Source organism: Ambystoma mexicanum, chromosome 14, assembly GCF_040938575.1.
Source record: "Ambystoma mexicanum isolate Mex_15411 chromosome 14, UKY_AmexF1_1, whole genome shotgun sequence".
NCBI lineage: Eukaryota > Metazoa > Chordata > Amphibia > Caudata > Ambystomatidae > Ambystoma > Ambystoma mexicanum.
The window spans coordinates 399304605-399325713 of NC_090940.1; the positions used below are offsets into that span (position 1 = coordinate 399304605).

Below are 21109 nucleotides of genomic sequence, written 5' to 3' on the forward strand. Positions count from 1 at the left end.
CCACCCACCTACCTTATAACTGTCTTTACCTGTAATGGAATAGATCGCCTAACCAAAATGGCAACTCCCCTGGATCCTCTGTAGAAACCTGCATGTTCAACAATTGTGCACTGCCCCCCTTTCCAGGAACCCACAGAAAGTGCCCATCATGTGTGCCTCCTGCAATAAGGCAATATCAATCTTGTGCCTGCTCAAACATTTCAATACAAGTCCCCTTTTAAGCTTATCGAGCAGGCCATTGGCATTCCAAGTGAGGCATTTAAGCTCTCTGTTCCATTCATCCCCATTCCCCATACTCAAGTCCATGCATCTGCCCCAAATTAGGCCCCTGAACCCCAGCAACCACCTTTTTGTGCATTTCCCTTCAACTGGGACCCATGATGTGTTCTGCTAAAACAACCCAACATTGTAAAAACCAACCCCCCATTCCCACCAAAATCCTCCCCACATGCCCCCACCCTATACTTCCCCCCAACCTGAAGCATCTTTCAATCCCAACAACAAGAGTTTAGCAGCTCATGCCCAGAGGCCTTCCGTTAGACCTAACATGGGGTACACTCCCCTGGTTACCCCGCCCCTGGGGCGGTGCGGCTATTCCTGTCCCAATATTTCAATTCTGTTGCCCATCCCGAGACACAGTCTATCAGTCTCATATAACAGTTTCACGTACGCTCCTGTATGCCTGCTCCTCGTACCTGCTTACACCCATCTACAAATGTCCTTGAGACTTCTGCTCAGTGCGGACACAGAGGGCCACTCAGGGTTCACCGCCTCCTCCGCCCCACCATCCTTCCGTTTCTGCTTGTCCACCCCTTCATTGTCTCCAGCCGAGTGAATCGTCTCTGCCCAGTCCCAAGCCTTGCTGCGGCTTCTGAAAAACACACCCCTCATGGACCAATAACCCAGAGGGTGGCCGGGAACATCATTAAATATTTATCTCCCTTCGCTCTCAGCTATTACTTGACAGCATCAGACAACTGTCTGTCCTTCTGAACTGTTCTGGTGAAGTCTGGGAAAATTGCCACCCATACTCCATTTACCTTCATTACCTCTTTCTTGCAGGCCCTCTGAAGTTCAGGAATCATGCTATCACTTGCCTGAGGGGGTTTCCAGGGAAGGGGCTCTGCCCGGCACCTTGTGGGCTCTTTCAATGGAGAAAATGTTTGAGAGCCCATTTTGTCCAGACCACTCTTTGATCCAGCTTTCTAGGTGGAGTTAAATGGAGGGTCCTTGCACCTTCTCCGGCAGTCCATTGATACGAATATTGTTCCTTCTCACCCTACCCTCTGCATCATCCATCCTAGCTTCCAGTAATTGCATTTTTCAAGCTAGGGCTGTACCTGTACCTGCAACAGAGTCATGATATCCTCAAGATCCGATATTCTTTTTGATGCTTCACCCACTCTGTTGGAGGTCCGATTGAGGTTGTTGCACAGCAAGCCCATGTCAGTGACAACCGTGTCTATCTTCCTCTCAGTCATCGCAGTTGCCTCTTTAATGGCTGCCATGATACCTTGCGTGGAACAGTCATTCATGGACACTTCGTCTGCACCCGGTACTTGAGTGGACGGTTTAAGTGCACATTGAGGAGCTGATCCGCTTACTGTAAATGCATAAATGCAGGGCTGTGCATCATGCTTCCTGCCGCCCTGCTTCTCCCTGTCTTTCTTCATGGCAGCATCTGCCGGACTGTGACCTTGCCCCTCTCACATGGACGGATCATTACCTTGTCCCTCTTGAATTTCACATCAACCATGCAGTTCCTAAAAAGTGCCCCATGGCACGAGCCTGCCCAACCAGAAGAAAGCGCAACATCACAGCTGATGCCCTATTACCCTTGGTCCTACACACCCTTAAAGCTTTACCGGACAATGCTGGTCTAAGCCATCTTGTTGACACCTTCAACAACTCCATGGCCATTGCCATTGATACCATTGACCCTTTCAAACTACGTAAAAGCAAGCCAATAAGCCATTTGAATTCGTGGTACACCCCCGAACTTAAACTACTTAGGAAAAAGAAGGCCAAATCAGAACTCCTATGGAAAACTAACCCATCATCTGAAAACAAATCCAATCTCAAGAACATCTCCGCCCTATACAAAAGTGAGATAATTCACATGAAAAAATATGCCTATATCGTTAGGATAGATCAGGCAGGCACCTCCACCAAAGAACTATTTAAAATACTAAAGGAGCTAGAAAACCCCAATCCACCCACAGACACCTGCTCAAAAGATAAACCCTGGTGCACCAGCATCCAGAATGCCCTCAACAACAAAATCACAGGACTCCAAACCAAAATTAAGGACAAAAGTCAACAACTCTTCAGCAACAAGACCACTAACCCAATCCTAAGCTCACCAACACCGATCAAAGATAATATAGGCTTCACCTTTAAGAAAGTAACTATCTTAGAAGTCCAAAAAATCATCACCTCCTTAAAACCATCTAACTGCAAAGGGGACAGCTGTCCTGCCCAGATAATAAAAGACGCAGCCAGAGACCTCTCCCCTTTTATCACCAAGCTAATTAACCTTTCATTTTTTTTAACAACTCTGTCCCCAGCAACCTAAAACAATCCTGGGTTCTCCTTCTCTTAAAAAAACAATCACTAGACCCAGCCATACCAACCAATTATAGACCCATCACCACTGTCCCTTTCCTGTTAAAAATCCTGGACAGAGTAGCCTACATCCAGATTCAGGAGTACCTAGAATCTAAACAACTGCTAGGTATACGTCAATCTGGCTTTAGACTTCAACATGTTACAGAAACCGCTCTGGTTCACCTCAAAAACCAGATTGATGAAATCAAAGACAAAGGCAATGCTGCAATCCTACTTCTCTTAGACCTCTCAGTGGCTTTCGATTTAGTCGATCATGAAATCCTCTGCAGCCACCTATCTATCGCAGCCCACTTCTTCTCCTCTGCCTCCTCATGGATACAATCCTTCCTGGTGAATAGAACCATGCAAGTTTTCTCCACAACAGCAGCAGCAGACCCTATCCCCATCACATGCGGCGTCCCATAAGGCTCCTGTGTCTCCCCCACTTTGTATAATATATTTACAAAGCCATTATTCCACAAACTGGACCGCTGGGTGTCACCTACACTAACTATGCAGATGACACCCAGATCCTCCTCACCATCTCAGGCAACTACAATGCAGACATCACCAGGATTAACGAAATCTTCTCCATCATTCAGGCATGGATGGCCACCCACGGCTTATGCCTGAATGATGAGAAGACGGAGCTTCTTCTGGTCGGCTCTCCCAATAACCTGTCAAAACTCAGCCCTTGCTACAATAACATTATCATAGATGGTAATACCATGCCCATTGTTAAAAGTGTGAAAACCCTAGGCTTCCACCTTGATGCCAATACCAACCTCTCCAAACAAATCAACACGACCGCCTCAGCCACTGCCTATACGAGTACGCTAATTAGGGCTAGCAGACCCTTCCTATCCTCCAACAGCTGCCTCACCCTTGCCAGAGCCCTCATTCAGTCCAAACTGGACTACTGCAATAGCCTGTACCTAGGAGCCAACCATTCCATTATCAACAAACTCCAGGTTCTCCAAAACAATGCTCTACGTGCAGCACTCAACATCCCAAGGCGAGAGCACATTTCCACAACCAGGAAAGCGTGCTAATGGCCTTTCCATACAGCAAAAAATTGACCTCAAAACCATTTGCTTCACTTGCAAGGCTTAAAACCACCTAGCCCCACCGTACCTCACTAATAAATGTACTTTAAAATCTGCCACCAGAACCACTAGATCATCCAACTCCTTATGCCTGTCAGTGCCTAGATTTGCCTAAAAAGAGCAGGAGGCGCTAGTTTCACAGTGCTTGCCTCCCAACTTTGGAACACCCTACCACTCAACATTAACACTATTGAGTCCTTTCCGATCTTTAGGAAACATGTTATTGGCTGGTTACTGAACAAAGAATAGCATTTACCTTCACTTTCTAATATCTTTAACTCCCTAAGGCCGCAACCATGCCTATATTATATTTAAATTGTTGTACCATGTAATTTATGTAAATTGTTGTACTATGTAAATGTATATCTCATGCCTGTAACCGCTTTCTTAAGCGCCCTTCTACCTACGGGTTCGGAGCGCTATATAAATAAATAAAACAAACAAACAAACAAACAAACAAACTATGACACCAGGCACCTAGTGCTGTTCCCCTCCTATTTGCGGTTAAGCGCCTCCACAGCCCCACTGTGCCGTCTCACCTGGGCGACCACTGTCACTCCTCCCACCTCCCTTTTTTCCATCCGCTTGAGTATTGCAGGGCAAGATGGAGGCTCAGCTCTCGCTGCTTGTCATCCACCACGACACACTGTTTGGCGTGTAGCCGGGGAAGCTACCTCTCGCACTCTCCTCCGTTTCCTCCAACAATGCCTGCAGGCTATGTGTCAGCTCTCCTCTGCTCTTGCTCTGCAGCTGCCCACTATTTTTCCTGGACACTGCCTCGCGATGGCCTTGTGTTTCCACGCTGCCTGCCCCGACCATAGCAGATCGACCAGGACACACAACCTGTTCAGAGCATTGCGCAACAGCACCCTCACTAAAACAATATTTAAAGCATTTTGTAAAAGCCCAGTTGTTTGGAAGATCTACCTTTCATGCAGACTTCATTCACTAGAGCTTCTGAAATTAAGAAAAACCATAGACTTTCACATACAGACGAACATCTGTCACTATGACACCACTAAATGCAGGTGTGCACTCCTTAGAAAGTGGCTCCCACCTAACTACCTTCCTGCAAATGGTGCACAACAAAGTGCATTCCTTCCCATGTATGGTCTTCCATCTGGCAGCAACAGTCCCACAACCAGGATAATGTGTCTGGTGGGATTAGTGAAGAGGTCTCCCAATCCTTTGGAAACACTACACTTGTGCTCCCTTGCCTCTCCACAGCAAATGGTGCAAAAGTTAGAGTCTAAAACTCCACACTTTCCTCCACATGAACCACTGACTCCCTGTCCTCACAGATTCCTACTGAGCATTCGCCTGGCCCTCTTACTGTTCACTCCACCGTCTTCCCTTGGCTGTCACTTCCATGTTCTGATCCACAACTCCATCTTCCACCCAGGTGGTCACCTCTTAGAACATTACCTTAAGTGTCATGGCAGCAAATGGTTGTTCATCCTGCTCTAGCACAGCTGCCATCAACTCCCCAAGGTCTCTGACAAAAGCTTCCCCTTTCCACATTTCTTCCTAAAAAACATCTATTCTCTGGCACCCACTGTTGCTGTCCAGGCAGTGGCACTGAGCCTGAACCATCAACAAAAATAACAGGGGTTTTACCCTCCAAAGACACTTCAATCAATCAATCAATCAATCAATAATCAATCAATCAAAAGGTGTTTTCTTTTTTTGAACAATGTAATAACTCAACTAAGTGATCAATGAAAGAAAAATGGAATTGTGTAAAAGATCAACCAGAAACGAAGGGTAATGACTTAGGATGGGAATACAAAAAATGGAGTCCTACAAAATGCACACACACAAAAAGCAATAACGTATAACACAATCCTCCTAGAACTATCACTACCTCTCTATCTCTCATTCACACACACAATCTCAACAGCAACGTAAAGCAAGCCGCAGTGCAACTTGTTTGCCTGTCTCTGCCTACAGTAACTAGCTCTCATCTCATCCACCCAAGCCACGTGTTCATTGGTGCCCTGAATTCATGTGCATTATTAACATTATCTGGCGAAGAACGTTAGGCACTCGCAATACCACATGCAGAACATGCAGGCGACGTCATCTTCAGGTTGCAATACCACATGCAGAACATGCAGGCGACGCCATCTTCAGGTTGCAATACCACATGCAGAACATGCAGGCGACGCCATCTTCAGGTTGCCATACCACATGCAGAACATGCAGCCGACGCCATCTTCAGGTTGCAATACCACATGCAGAACATGCACGCAACGCCATCTTCAGGTTGCAATACCACATGCAGAACATGAAGGCGACGCCATCTTCAGGTTGCAATACCACATGCAGAACATGCAGGCGACGCCATCTTCAGGTTGCAATACCACATGCAGAACATGCAGGCGACGCCATCTTCAGGTTGCCATACCACATGCAGAACATGCAGCCGACGCCATCTTCAGGTCGCAATACCACATGCAGAACATGCAGGCAACGCCATCTTCAGGTTGCAATACCACATGCAGAACATGCAGGCGACGCCATCTTCAGGTTGCAATACCACATGCAGAACATGCAGGCGACGTCATCTTCAGGTTGCAATACCACATGCAGAACATGCAGGCGACGCCATCTTCAGGTTGCCATACCACATGCAGAACATGCAGGCGACGCCATCTTCAGGTTGCAATACCACATGCAGAACATGCACGCAACACCATCTACAGGTTGCAATACCACATGCAGAACATGCAGGCGACGCCTTCAGGTTGCAATACCACATGCAGAACATTCAGGTGACGCCATCTTCAGGTTGCCATGCCACATGCAGAACATGCAGGCGACGCCATCTTCAGGTTGCAATACCACATGCAGAACATGCAGGCGACGCCATCTTCAGGTTGCAAAACCACATGCAGAACATGCACGCAACGCCATCTTCAGGTTGCAATACCACATGCAGAACATGCACGCAACGCCATCTTCAGGTTAGCACTCTGGTTGGCACATACCTCCTCGGTGACCTCTGAACCTTCTTTAGCTTTCACCGCCTTCTGATGTGTAGTTAAGAACTTTATAGGGTTGGAAAGGGCATGGGTTAGATCTAAAAGCAAAGTAAGGAGAGAGTGAGCATTCAACATACTAATTTAAGGGTACAATCGTTCAAAATCTTTCCCCTCTGTCCCACTGGCTTGAGGCAATCCTGGATAACCATTTTCAGCCTCTGGCCATTTAATGGAATATGTAAAATGTGTTTTTCTGTCTCAGTCCATTTCCACTTACTGTCACATTAAAAAACAGCCATCGCATGTCTCCTTCCCCTTCACTCCAGTGTCCCCCTCTCCCAGTCTCTTTCTCTTTATTCTTCCCCTTTTTCATACAGCGCTCCATTACTTTGTAGATAGGTTGGCGCTACACAAATCCCTTGTCTTCATGCATACACCATATCACCAGTTAGAGCCTTTCAATAAGCATTGTCACAGCAACGGCCATGCAGTACCTGTGCTATGGGAAAGTTCTAGGAAGCCTGGAATACCAACAGCAGGCGGGCACAAGGGGTTGCTAGACTGTCCTTTATAGAAACTAACTAGCACTGATTACAAGAGGGTACCAACACGACTGGAGAGGCATACATCTATGACTCTGCCATGAGGCCTAAGATGTCTTGTTGCATTTGGGGTGTGAGGCCGCCTCTTTGCATACTGGTACTTCGAGATCAGGCCAGGGCCTTGGGAAGGGCTTCCACCGACACAGGCCATCATTACCATTGTGCAGGTATCCCACCGGTATTACCAGTGGAATACTGGTGAAACTGCTTTACCGTCTACGCCACCCGATATCTCGGTATTACCGGGATATTAGGGGCGGCGGGGACAGCAGTAAATTCCCATTCCATGGAGTCCCAGGACTCTAGTGGATGGGAGTACCAGAATAACTGGCACTGGTAGTACCGTTGCCGCTGATTTCGGCAATTATTTGCAGGTAGGGGCCTGAACTCCCAGCTGGTCAGGCCTTCCGGTAGTTCACTGCCCCTTCCGGCAAACTTGTGTTTCCCCGGTCCGGAAAAAATGCTAGTGCGGGAATAACCAGAATGTTTACAGCATTATTTCCAGACCAGGGTAGTTATAATGACTCTCACTGTCCTTGTTTCGGTGCTTCCTCATGTATGTAGCATGTCTACGCAAATTACTAAGGCATATTTTCTGAGGGTCCTGGAATCCAATTCAGCCTTCTGGCCCCTCTCAAAATCAATAACATTTCCATGAAAATACATATGTATTACTGCATGGAGGTTATTTTTAAATTATGTTTATGATAATAGAAAAAATATGTTCATTCTATACTGGGAGCTTAATGGATTCATTTCCCAGCTATGTTCCTCTGCATTTTAGGAGCAAGCTAGTACAACCAAACTAGCCCTGCCGATGCACATTTGCAGGGATAGTGCAAAGGGTTTTGTGGCACTAGATGAAGTGAAGTCGTTATGTGCCTTTTCCTGGGAATGGGGCCACATATACTGCTTGTTTTGTCAAATTGGGTGTCTCCCGATGGTGGCAGACATATTACCCTGACCCAGAACCAGTCCTGTGCGTCTCTATCATCAGGCAAACATTAACTTTTTAGCCACTACAGTCTCCTCTCCGGGTTAGATACAGCACACGTGCATGACATTTTTTGCTCCTGAATCATCACTTAAGTTATAACCAAAAAGTGTCATCTTCTAAGGAGTTCTACAATTTATCATGATGATGAAAGATCCGTATGTCCCTGCTCAACATATTTACTAGAAATACAGATAATGGGCCTCATTATAAGTGAGCTGGTCCAGAAATACCTTTTCCGGACTGGCTCACTGCGAGTCTGCCCGTGGGGGCACTGAACTACCAGCAGGCTTGACCTGCCAGGAGTTGAGGCCCCTACCAGCAGGTTTTTCACTGAAGCACCAGCACTGTTACTAATACTGCCGATGCTTTAGGGTTCCCATCCCCATGGAGTCCTATACCACCGCTGCCTGTTATTTACCGGTAGCACCGGGATGTCAGGCGGTGGTAAAGGTGATACAGGGTTGCAGCAACCCAACAGTAGCAACAGCGGGTTACCTTCAACCTCGTAATGAGGATCAATTTCTATTTCTCCATTTTCAGACTGCCGGACCCACAGAGATCTGCAGATCACAAGTTTAATTACTGACAGGAACAAGCTTTTCATCCTTTTGAAGTTGACATCCTTGAATTGGTTAATACTGACCTCTAATGATACAGTATTTAGAGATGATTCAATTTTTGCGGTGCACTTCATACAAACATGTTATAATAACAATACTCCTGGTAATAATATTGACTATTGTTTGTGGTAGTATTATAAGAGTTATTAATAATGAGAGCAGTAATGGAAATGATTGTTATTATTATTTTGATGTTCATGTAATTTGAAATATATCATTAATATTTGTAACACTGCATACTGTATTTATGTTTTCTATTTGGTTAAGAGCATATCTGACCTGAACAGGCACTATGCACTGCACAAAGTAAAAAGTACAAAAACCTAGTGCATTAAATAAAAATTAAATTAAAATAATACATCAAATAACACATAATAAAATACTAAATGTTATTATTTTAATGAAGAACTGCATCAATAATGATAATATTGTTACTTGATAGTAATATAATAAAATATTTTTCAGTCCAGTTCAACTATTATTGAAAGCATTGCTCTATTATACTAATCGTATAAGTAGCGGAGTAGTATAGAGTGGCTGTCTGTACTGGAATCTCGTGCTTGCAGTTTACCAGTCTGTTTTTGCTGGCAATCATTTGAAGGAGGAGCACCACTAAAAAGATTATATGAGAAATTGAAAACAGAGGTTAAATCGATCTTGGCTCTATTGGAATCATTGTTGTTTAAATTTGACAATGTGAAATTTCATGTAACTGCTAAAGAGTTTTTATTCAACCAGAACTCTAAAAATGTTGTAACGTACAATGAACAACAAATGCAGAATGAGGAAGGGGGGGGGGATCTAATAATAAATCGTTGGTTCTTATTAAGGAAGGTATTATTCAAAGGGCTGTAAATCCTGCCCTCCATTGCTTTTTGATGATAACAGAGAGGGGGAGGCCTTGTTTAATAGTAAGTGTGTGGATACAAGCGAAAATGGTATTAGTTTACCTCCCCTACCCCCCGTTGTGATTCCCACACATGGATTGACGAAGTGGGTCTCTAGGCAGGATGTGGTTGGTTGATGTGTTGATTCAGGGGTTATTTGTACTGTGGAGGAACCATCCCAGATTGTACACAGGTCAGCTAACTAGCATAAGTAAAAGGAAGGACCCACATGCCAAAAAAGCTAAGAATCCTCAAGCTCCAAAGCAAAATAATCAAGTTTCTAAATGTATTTTGAGGAATTTATTTTTATAGCCAAATGTCCAAGCTTTGCTCTCAACCCACCCCTTGGTGGCACCCCCTGTGGATTCATCTACTGCTGTGGTGGCAGGCCCTATTAGGGGAGCAACCGTTCGGATAACAACTCATGAAGGTGTCCGTTCTGCTATTATTGATCTGACTAGGGTTCCCCCTCCAGCTCATGTGGTAAATTCTATGCAGATCCCAATTCAGGTTGTACCGCTTTGAGTAGAAAACAACATCTCATAGAGCAAGAGTCAGATAAAATAAAGGTTGAGGGGCGTTTGAATAATTGTAACGAGGGCAATTACAATGCTAGCAATCAAGAAATTGGGTCTTATTCTACTGAACATGCGTAATCAAATAATTCAAGGTGTAAACACAGAGAACAGATCTTATAATTTGCAGAGTAACCATTTTATTTGGAAAGGTCTCAGTGACCAAACATACTCTGGGGTAACTCAGGGGACACACATCCAGATGCGTGGTGGATTTGCAGATCATTGGACAAGGGGCCCATTGCCAACATTGGGAGCAGGTGTTAGCACCACTAAGCCGATTCATAGGGCTCTGAATATCCCAATAATACTGTTAGTAAGGAGAAGAATTGTTGTGAATAGCCATTTGTAATATTGTTTGAAGGTGTCCTTCCTGAAAATAGGTCAGTGATTTGAAGACGTTCATCAATCCTGAATCTTCTTTCTGAGATCCCAAGTTTGGTGGGGATCTCATCTCGTGATTTGGGAAGGGTAGATTTTATAGATAGATACCAAACTGATTGCTCAATCGTTTATTTTAATTCTCAGTTGCTTTTCAATGCAATCATGAATGTGAGAAAGAGTCTCAGTCTGTGGTGCTAATCTATCCCACTATATTGGACTACTTAGCAAAAGTAGCTTAATGAAAGTGTCGGAAGTTGACAATTTGTGTGTGGGGGAGATTGAACATTTAAAGCAAAGAATGAGGGAATCAGAGAAAACGAAAGATTGGTCATGGGTACTGAATGCGTGGCAACATTAATGTTGATCATGTGTACATTTCCTCGGGTTCCCAAAAAGAACAATTTCCAATCTTGTCTTGGAATACACAGGGCCATTCATATTTATTCTCTAACACAGCAATATGCAGGGCATTTAAGACACATACAATTATCACCTTAAAAGAAACATGTTTGATGAGCTCTCCAGCTTTTGATGGTTATGCCGTTTCATTCCAGTCAGCTAAAAAGTGATCATTGGGTCGCAGTCCGTCGACCTCCTAACCCTGGTGAAATCTAGTAGGAGTATTACAGTTAAACAGAGTATTGAAGTAAGTTTTGGCATCTTGGCTACTCGCATTAGAATGATATGTGTGAATTGCCAAGACCTTCTGATAGTAAATATCTACTGGTACAATGGCATCAATGATCTGAATGATACTATACAGACTCTTGCTCATTACGCACATTTTCCGATTGATTTGTTCCCAAGTATTGGGATTGCTGATGGCCTCAATTCTGATTGTATTAATACTGCCCTATGGGAAGATGTTTTTTCTTTTAAGTCAGGATTCAGGCACAAATGTGAAAATGGTAGACAATGGTTAAAAGGCATGTCTGATCTAGTGTTGTTGTCTTTGAATACTATTATTCGTGACTCGCCCTCTGCAGTTCCAACATGGTCCAATGGCATTGCTCAGTCCACACCTGAATATATTTTTGTGGACAGCTAACTGTCAATGAAGTGTTTGGATCTAGACATCGTTTCCACCTGTCAGTGAAAGCTCTATGTTTGAGGCCCGATTTAATATCTTTTGGGACCCCCAAGATCTGCAAGTAATAGGAGTGACAGTCTTGACAGTTAATGCGACAGGGAAACAAACAGGATGCAATGTTCCGAAAGCATTTAGAGCCAATAGCCACCTTACACAATTTTTGTATGGTTCTTCGAATGATTGGAAAACTCATACTTTCAGTCCAGATAATTTTGTCAATTTTGTGAGTTCCCTATTAGAATCGAATAGGGTCTATGGAACACTGGGAAAAAATGAACAACAACAAAAAAGCATTACCATGTGTATAGTGAGATGGTGGCATTTAGAAAGAGTGACATGAGGTGAGATATTCAGAGATTGTCGAATAAAAAAGATTTATCTTTGGGACAGCTGGTTAATCGCTCAAAAGTAATTCAGCAATCTCATAAGAATTGGCTAGAAACAAACACGCATAAGTAGGCTTCAACAAGATGCTGAAGCTATGTTGCACAGTTTAAAAAATAAAACTTCTCAGGCCTTTTGGTGCCTTGTTAATGGGGTAGATTTGTCAACAGTGAGTACACAGATGAATGCAGTACAAGAAGCAAATTAGTTATCCCATTTCTCTCTTATATATGCAGAACCAAATTCGGTTTCTACCAAATTTGTTTTGAACGTGGAAAAGGAAGAATATTTTAAAAACTCTGATTTTGTCCCTGAGGAGGTTGGAGATGTGATAAATAAAATGAGTGTGTCCCGTGCCCAAGACCCTCATGGGCTTTCAAACTTTGTTTTAAAAAAAGAAACTGAAATTTGGGCACAAGCGTTATCACACTTGTTTCAGAGTATTATAGTAACCAATACTTTTCCACATTCTTGGTTAACTGCACACATATAATTCCTATATTTAAAAAGGGAGAAAAAATTGAACTGTTGAATTATAGACCCATATCTATCATCAATACCAATAGTAGGTTTTTACTACACTTCTCTTGAGGCATCTGGAAAAATTAGCAAAAGACTCACATAGGCTCAAAAGGTGGCAAATTAGATTTCAGTGCAACATGGGTACCTCTTTAAATGGCCTAATGATGAACTGCATTCAACACTTAGCTTGGGGGGGCAAATATAAATCTATATATGGAGCCTCTGTGGACCTGTCAGCTGCTTTCGATGCTGTGGATCGAAACTTATTATGGAAAAATCTTCAGCTATGGGGTATCCTTTCAGGTCTACTGAGACTGATTGTCGCCTTACATACACACTCCAATGTCTGAGTTCGTTTAAACCATTCTGGTCATTTGTCCTGCTTAATTAATACCTTTCATGGGGTTAGGCAGGGGTGCGTTGTAGCTCCCTGCCTATTTAATTTATATTTGGCAGACATTGGAGAATATTTGAAAGAGGCCACTTTTGTGACGCCAAAGCTACAACATTTGCGACTATAATAGTTATCTTATGCAGATGATTTCTTGGTCTTTGATTGTACCCCTGTGGGTCTCCAACATCTAATTAATGCCCTTTCTGCCTATGCTGATGCTCATTCTTTGAAATTGAATACCTCTAAAACAAAGGTCATGGAAATATCCACGGGTACGAAGAGGAGTATGTTTTGTTGGAGAATTGGAAATCTACCTTTCATTAAAGCGCAATCCTTAATATACCTTGGTTTTCTGATTACATCATGTCCAAGTTTGAGTTGAATGTATCAGTGGATAAAGGATACAGCATCATCAATGATTAATCAATTGTTAAGAGTTGATGCAAGATATGGGCATTTCTCTCTATGGCCAGTGGTACGATATTATCTTGGTTACACAGTGCCTAAATTGTTGTATGGGATAGAGTGTTACAGCTTGCTGATTTCAGTCTATCTGATAGAGACTGAAGCTGTAATATGGAGAATAATTTTACGAGTACCTAACTCTGTCCCGATTAGTGCCATTCCATATGTATTGGGGCTTGTGTCTCTAAAAGCCAGAGCATAATGGCAAATACTGTCTCTCCTGCGGAAAATATTGTGTCCAGTGGAAGACTCCTTGTTGACCTGAATGTTATTCTGAGGGAAAATGAAAGTTTTAGGATTAATGAAATTTTGAATTTTGTCAACATCTTCTTTCCCAAATAGGTAGCACTAATATAGAGTTGGTGGAAAATCCAACTAAAGTTAAAAAGCTTCTGTTTTATTATGATTGGTCAATCACCATGGACATTATGCATCAGAACACCTCCTTAAGTAATTTGAGAATGAGTATGAGAAGCAAGGCATTCTCACCCAGTTTCTAACTATCGATCCAGATAAAGCAACAAAGTCTTTTTTTCTGCGATTTTGCTGTAATATAATCTTAACAAAGCAAATTTTGGCTAGATACGGCATGTTACCAGCTGAGCAAATGATCTGTCACGTCTGTCAGGAGGATCGTCAAAGCGAAAGGCTGAAGCATTTTTTGTTGTGTTCTCCAGAAATTAAGGGCATTTGAGAGAGGTTTTTTTTAATTCATAGGACTGTTTTTACATGATGAACTTGTAACGCTTTGCTCGATATCTCTAGATGAGCAAACTACCTCAATAGTAATTGCGGTTATTGTTTTTTTTAAAGGGGTGCAATTTGATCTTATGATGAATTAATTTATATTTACCCAAGAACAGCTGATCAGCAACCCGGTAACAGTGAAAACCAAGATTGAGCTCCAAGACTGGATCTCCACAAATGACAAGGCCCTAGTTAATAATCTACTAACGCACCTGCCGCCTGCGTACAACAAGCTAAACAGACCGCTGAAGTATTGTGAAAAATTCCCAGACAAAACTCTGAGAAAACTTTTTATGAGAGCCGACTAAACCTGCTACACATCAGGGAAGTCTTAGCCATCAGATCTCTGGCCACTTCAAATCTTTGTCGGCTATGCGAAAGCAAAGATCAACCAGAAACAATAAGACACCTGCTTACGACCTGTCCCCAAATGAGCAAGGAGTGAGAGGTGTACTTATCACCACTTATATCCTATCCATCTGCGACAGACAAAGAAACTGGTTGGAGTCGGCTAATAGCCGGGGAATCCACAAGATGGACCATGGCGTCAGCAAAACTCTTGGACGCAGCCCTAAAAAAAAATCAATATCCCAAAGGCATCACCAGACTCAACATAACCTGAAATCGGCTTCATCGCAATTACACTGCTACTTCCCCTGCACTCCTTGCCTATGCTGGGCAAAACTACAATGAAGACAGGCTGCCAGACAGATTGCGGTTCCCATTCTTCATCGTTCTCTTTAAATAAGTGGTGACGAAAGTACAATAAAACACTAACTGCAACCACGGAAGGTGACTTGCAAAAACCTTTAATTGGTTAAAAGACAAGAATAAAAAAAACATTATGTATAGTACATTTTATGAAGAATGCAATTTTGTTTGTAGTGTTTTCTTGCATGGAATGTGTTGATATTTTTGTAATTGATTTTTGTTTTTATGTACATGTAATAGATATGCACGTATATTTATTGTTTTCTATTAAAAAAAAATTGTGTTTTAATAATGGGATTTTAAAGGTAGATATTCTTTTTATTAAGCATATAACAATAAATTCAAACATATATACATATTTTAATCATTATTAATATTAATAATATTATCAATAAGGCATTTAAACACAACCATTGCAGTTTATTCTAAAATCTAATAATAACATATTACCAGATGTGCATATTATTCTTATTAGAATAATTATAGTTATTATTAGCATTAGTCCTATCATTATACTTATCTATTTTGTTATTCTTATTATTATGATTATTATTATTATCATCATCAGTTATTACTTTTACCTAATATTTTGTCTAGCATTCTTATGGTACTCAAAAGTGCAGAACGTCCTCTTCTATTATGAGCACCCCCTCTGCTAAGCTTACCAATATCCAGTTTAATTCATGAATCTATTCACCAACCAATAGATGGCAAATTGTACAAATTGACAAACCAGTTCACTTGCCACACAATCAGCCCCTCCCCACATGTTAGTATCTCTTGGACAAATGCAGTGATGTCTTTGGTTACCTGCCCATGTATCAGGGATGTAATCTTTCACCTCTAGGTCCACAAACAGAGAAGGCATTGTGAGCGGCATGTTGCTCTCGCTGCGCAGACAAATGTGATGGAACCCTGCCATTGAAAGAGAAAATGTGCATTAGACATGAAAAGTGAAAACGTGCTTCTGGCAGATAGCAGAGATTTCTGCTCAACCAGGATATCGCGGACCCAACAACGGCCTGTGGCCAAATAAAGACAGCGTCCAGGGATTCTGCATTGTGCTGAACATATACTGGATTCTCAACCATTAAGGTGCAGCCTGATCTGACTGCTGACCCTAATGTGAAGGAGGGGCTGGTGTATTTGCTATTAAAGGTGCATTTATGCAAGAATTGAACACATTTCCGTTCCTGGGCACATTCTGAATGCCCAAGTATATTACTGAAACATGTATAAAGAAGGGCATAAGGAATCCTGTTTTGTCACAATGGGAAGAAAACCAGTGATTACCCAAAACCTAATAAGGGAAATATGTGACCGAATTAGCAATAAAAGGACTGCAAATATATATTTTTTACTTGTATATAAGATTGCAACTGGAAGATTGAATGTCAGCTACACACATTTGTGAGTCCTTACTCAAAGCACTTCAAGTTCACCACTTAGGTGAGTTACAGCAGTCTTGATCCTTCTTTGAGAGTCCTGAAACAGAAGAGGCCATAGAGAGACTCCCCACTAGGAAAGTGCTAGATCAAGAAGACTTATAAACAAGATAGATAAAACATGAATAGTGTTCCTGATTACACAATTGAAGACAATTATTAAATGTATTTGCTGCTCACCTACTTTTTTCAATTGGACATTGACAGTGTTCTTTCTCTAAGCCCAATGATTACAATAGTGAGTGCAGTTTGTATCGCCCAATAACATATTTAAATTTTGACGTAAGTTGTAAGCGGGTAGCTCAGCCTTAACATGCTGGCTTAATAGGTTCCAACACAAACATTATGAGTAAGGCTGTAACATGTTCTGCTGTGGAGGGGGCCTGGTGGATGTAGAGACGCATTTGATCCAGTCAACTGTGAATTGCTGGGTTTGTAATGTAGAAATGCCCGACCTTTTTTTAGTTCATTAACTGAGAACTATAGCTTTGTTTCTTTACCGTTGTAAAATTAATGATAAAAATAAGTGCAACAAGGTTGTCCTCTGTCACCATTCAAATTCCCTTTGCTTTAGTGACTCCCTATTACAATAAGGGGAGACGGAATTGTGCATGGCCCTCCCACTGCCCCCCACTCCACCCCCCAGATGCACCATTCATCTGTACCAGGTCTCCATGTCACAGATCAAGCACAGGGGAAAGAACAAATAAAACCGTGGTCTTTTTAGGGTGTGGTTGACTATGAACGACACAAGCTCACAGTGCAGCCTTTCAACTGAGCTCCCTTTGAAAATAATGTGAACCGCGTGTACTTTCTGCCAGTGTATCCCCAAGTGAACTGGAGATATAGTACAGACACAGGGGCGGGGGAGGAGAGGCAACTTTATTGACAAAGAAAACGTGTTTTTGTCGGCTGATAATACAAAACTGGAGACCCACATATTCATCCTAGGCTTTTTGCATTATTACCAACTTCTACAAAATGTCCTTTAGACCTCAGTAATGCTGTATAATATGTAGCAAGTGCGTCCCAAATCCGGCATGTTGAAAGGAGTAATTACCGGTCCATTCCAGAGTTGGAGGGACCGGTAATTCCCCATTCACCTTTTGCCCTTCCCCATTCCCATTTCTGCCCCATAGGGCTCAATGGGAATGGGGAAGGAGGTAATTACGGCACCGTAAATTACGGTACCGTAATTACCTCCGAAGTACCTTTGCGGGTCCCGTACTTTACTCCTGCTAAAAGTAGGAGGTAAGGAAGGACCCGCAAAGGGACCTTGGAATACGGAGGTAAGGGATTACCGGCATCGGCACCCTTACCGGTGCCGGTAATTCCTTACCTCCAACCTCGGAATGACCCCGTCTTTATAGCTCATAACAAGTTTGCCGGTATCCAGCCGGTATTAATAGCCAGATACCGGCAAACCTGCCTTACCATCTCCACCGTCCGATATCCCTGTATTTCCGGGATATTACGGGCGGCGGAGTGACGGTAAGTCCCCATTCCAATGGAGTGGGATGGAATTGCCACAATTACCGGCACCAGTATGACCGATATACTAGTAATTGTAGCAATCATTTGCCGGTAGCGGCCTGAACTACCAGCAGGCCTCAGCCAAACAAGGATGAAAAGTACAACTGGATTTCATATTAAACAGACGTTATTGAGCCTCATTACGAGTATGGAGGTAACCATGCCTTTAATAAGGGCATGGCTGCCTCCATACCGGGTTCCAGTACCGGGTTCCTCCAATGAGGACTTACCGGGCTATTCCAACCTCGGAGGAACCTGGAAAAACCCATCCCCATTCCCATTTGGGAAGGGAACCTCGTAATAGGGCGTCCCGTAATGAAGGGTGCCGGTCCCGTACCGGCACCCTTCATTACGGGAGCGCCTGCCTCGTAATGAGGCCCATTATCAAGAACATTTTACGGAACACATTTCATATAGTGCAAATCATCATGATTAAATAACCAATCACTTTTTTTAAAAACTCAAATTCTCAGGATTACCCAAGTCCAATATCTTTAAATGCCCTAGATGTGTGAAATGCCTGTTGCGGCTCAGTCCGGGGAGGTAGGTTAGGTATTGTGTTCTTAAGTATGGAATGAAGTGTCCTGCTCAGCTATTGTTGTCATGCATGGAATGCCACAGCTGACAAAAAAGAGAATTTCACGAATATAGAAAAGACCAGAATTGGTCTTGCTCTATATTACTTCGATCACTAAAACATTTTGGCTAGGCCACCTCATAGAACCTCACTAAATGGGTACACTCGGTCAGAAGACGACGCGTTGTTTCTAATTCTGTGGCGTAAATCCGAAAGATTCTGGTGTCAAGTTGAGATTTTCTCCAAGCTCCAATTACCATCATGGCGGGCAATGTGTCAAACCTTAAACACATAAAAAACATTTACACGGATTGACCATGGCTCTTAATAATGTGGTTAAATGGAGTCAAGTGTGGGGGGCCGGAGGGGGTGTTGCTTCACTTATTCTTGATCCTGGTTGTGTCTAGCTGACAGGTGAAGGCATCTTGAGAGAATGCACTTCAGGTAAGCTGGAATAGGTGGTGCTCCATTGACAGCCAGTGCTCTTCCCGCTTGGAATTTTCTCAGTGCAATACTTGAACTTGGCCTTGTTCATATAGTTGCCATTCCTTGACCTGAGGTCCCACATGGCTGTGTAGTGATTGGGAGGAAAGCTTCAGCAGTGTGTCAGTTCCTTTGCCCCCTTAGGCAATGAACATAGCGCATCAGAGCTTGGCCTTGACACATTGCCCCACTGTGAGATAAGGGTTTGCTTTCAAGGCTTCCAAGGAATTATATTTCTTTCTCCAATTCAGACCAAATAGGCCTGCCTGACTCTGTACCATCTGTCGTTTTTTACTTTACTTTCCATGAGCTCCTGGGTAGTCTTGTTGCAGTTTTCACAGAAATGGGATTTAGGAAAAAGTAAAGTACTGACTACTTGTGGGGCACCAGCTAGGATTCAAAAGGATCCAAAGGAATTGCTAGATCTGTAATAAAAGTCAGACATGTTTGCTAGGTATTGCAAGCACGCATCCAGACAGTGGGTGCCATGTTAGGTAAGGTAATGCAAGCGCCCTATGGTTGGGCTCACGTGTTTCTATATCAATGGTGATACATTGACACCAAAACAATGCTTACAGTAGAGTACTTAGGAAGGGGGAGTTTGAAAAATGTGTCTTTCAAGGACATTATTGCAACTAAGCATTGATTTAATGCTGGTATGTGCGTAATGGAATCTACGAAAATACCGAGAAAGGGTTTGAGCATGAAAGTGCCAAAGAGGGAATTCTTTGTAAATCAAGATTAATGTTATGAGTAATGTTCAGGTCTCTTCTTTACCCAGAAGGGATCTTATTTTAAGCGTGCTTTAATATGCTCTCTTTGTTCTAATCACTCCATGCACTTAAGCAGCAGCGGCTGGTGAATTTGTTAATTGTAGGGTTGTAAATGTTTTCCACAAATATGCTAGAGCGACTGAGCATAGCTAGGGAGCCTGAACCCAACCTAGGGGGGCTCTCTGCCTGAGAATTGGCTTTTAAATAATGGGTTCAAATGAAGCATTTTAAAGTACACATTAGTTGAAAAATTGGGTAAAAAGCCATCAGTTTGCAATCCATTAAGTGGGGTAACACACGAAAATATCCAATTAATGCAAGTCATCAACAGTGCAAAGGAGAGTTTTCCAATGCATTTTCATAATGCCTTTTCCCATAATATATGCCCATATAAAAAACATGTCCATGCTAGCTGTGCCCTTGCATTTTCATCCTGGCTGCACCAATATCTGCCAGCATTCCCATATCAGAACATTCTCATGTTTGCTTTGCGCACAATGCTAGTAATGATGCTGTAGGAAAATATGACCATGCTGGCTCTGCCGATACATTTATTTATTTCATTTATAAAGCACGCAAAAACCCAGAGGCATCGAGGCGCTGTTACAGGTACCGGTTACATGTGGCCAGTTGGCAATTGATAGTTAAGTGCAGACAGATTAATAGTTACATACCGGACAGAGGTAAGGAGCAGTAATATATTACATGCAGACAGTGAAGGACGGGAGATCAGGGATGAGTTCATGCAGTTATGTAAATAGCCACGTTTTGAGAGCTGTGCAAAAAGCCCAATAAGATACTTCGGCTCTCAGCACATGTGGTAGGGCGTTCCATCGGTTGGCTGCAATGGATGGAAAGCTCGAGCCTCCTGCATGTCAGTATCCTCACATAAGAACATACTCCTGCTGGCTTTGCCAGTAAAAATGCCATGTCACTGTAAGAAAATATGCCAAGACTGGCTGCACAAATATATCCCAGTATAACCACGTAACAACACCCATTATACTGCATGTACCCTAGGCGCCAGTAAAAATGACATGCCACTTCAGAAAATATACCCATACCGACTGCACTAAAGTTAGCCAATCTAGACACATAATAACACGTTTTCTTTACTCTTCTTTACTCAGTAAAACAATCCTATAACACTGAAAGAATAAATGGCTAGACTGGGGGCACAAAAGTTGGCAGTCTGGCCTTGTAATAACACTTATCGTGTTTAA

At 42.7% G+C, this 21109-nt stretch overlaps 1 protein-coding gene across 1 annotated transcript in view; it reads right to left on the reverse strand.

The window, feature by feature from the left end:
* The window catches only part of PLCB2 (phospholipase C beta 2), a 1211696-nt gene that overhangs the window by 272431 nt on the left and 918156 nt on the right, over positions 1 to 21109 (reverse strand). Inside the window, exons 21-22 of the mRNA XM_069637528.1 lie at positions 15886 to 15990; positions 6704 to 6795 (exon numbers count right to left, since the gene is read on the reverse strand). Of these exons, the coding sequence (XP_069493629.1) occupies positions 6704 to 6795; positions 15886 to 15990 (197 nt within the window). The remainder of the gene's footprint in view (positions 1 to 6703; positions 6796 to 15885; positions 15991 to 21109) is intronic.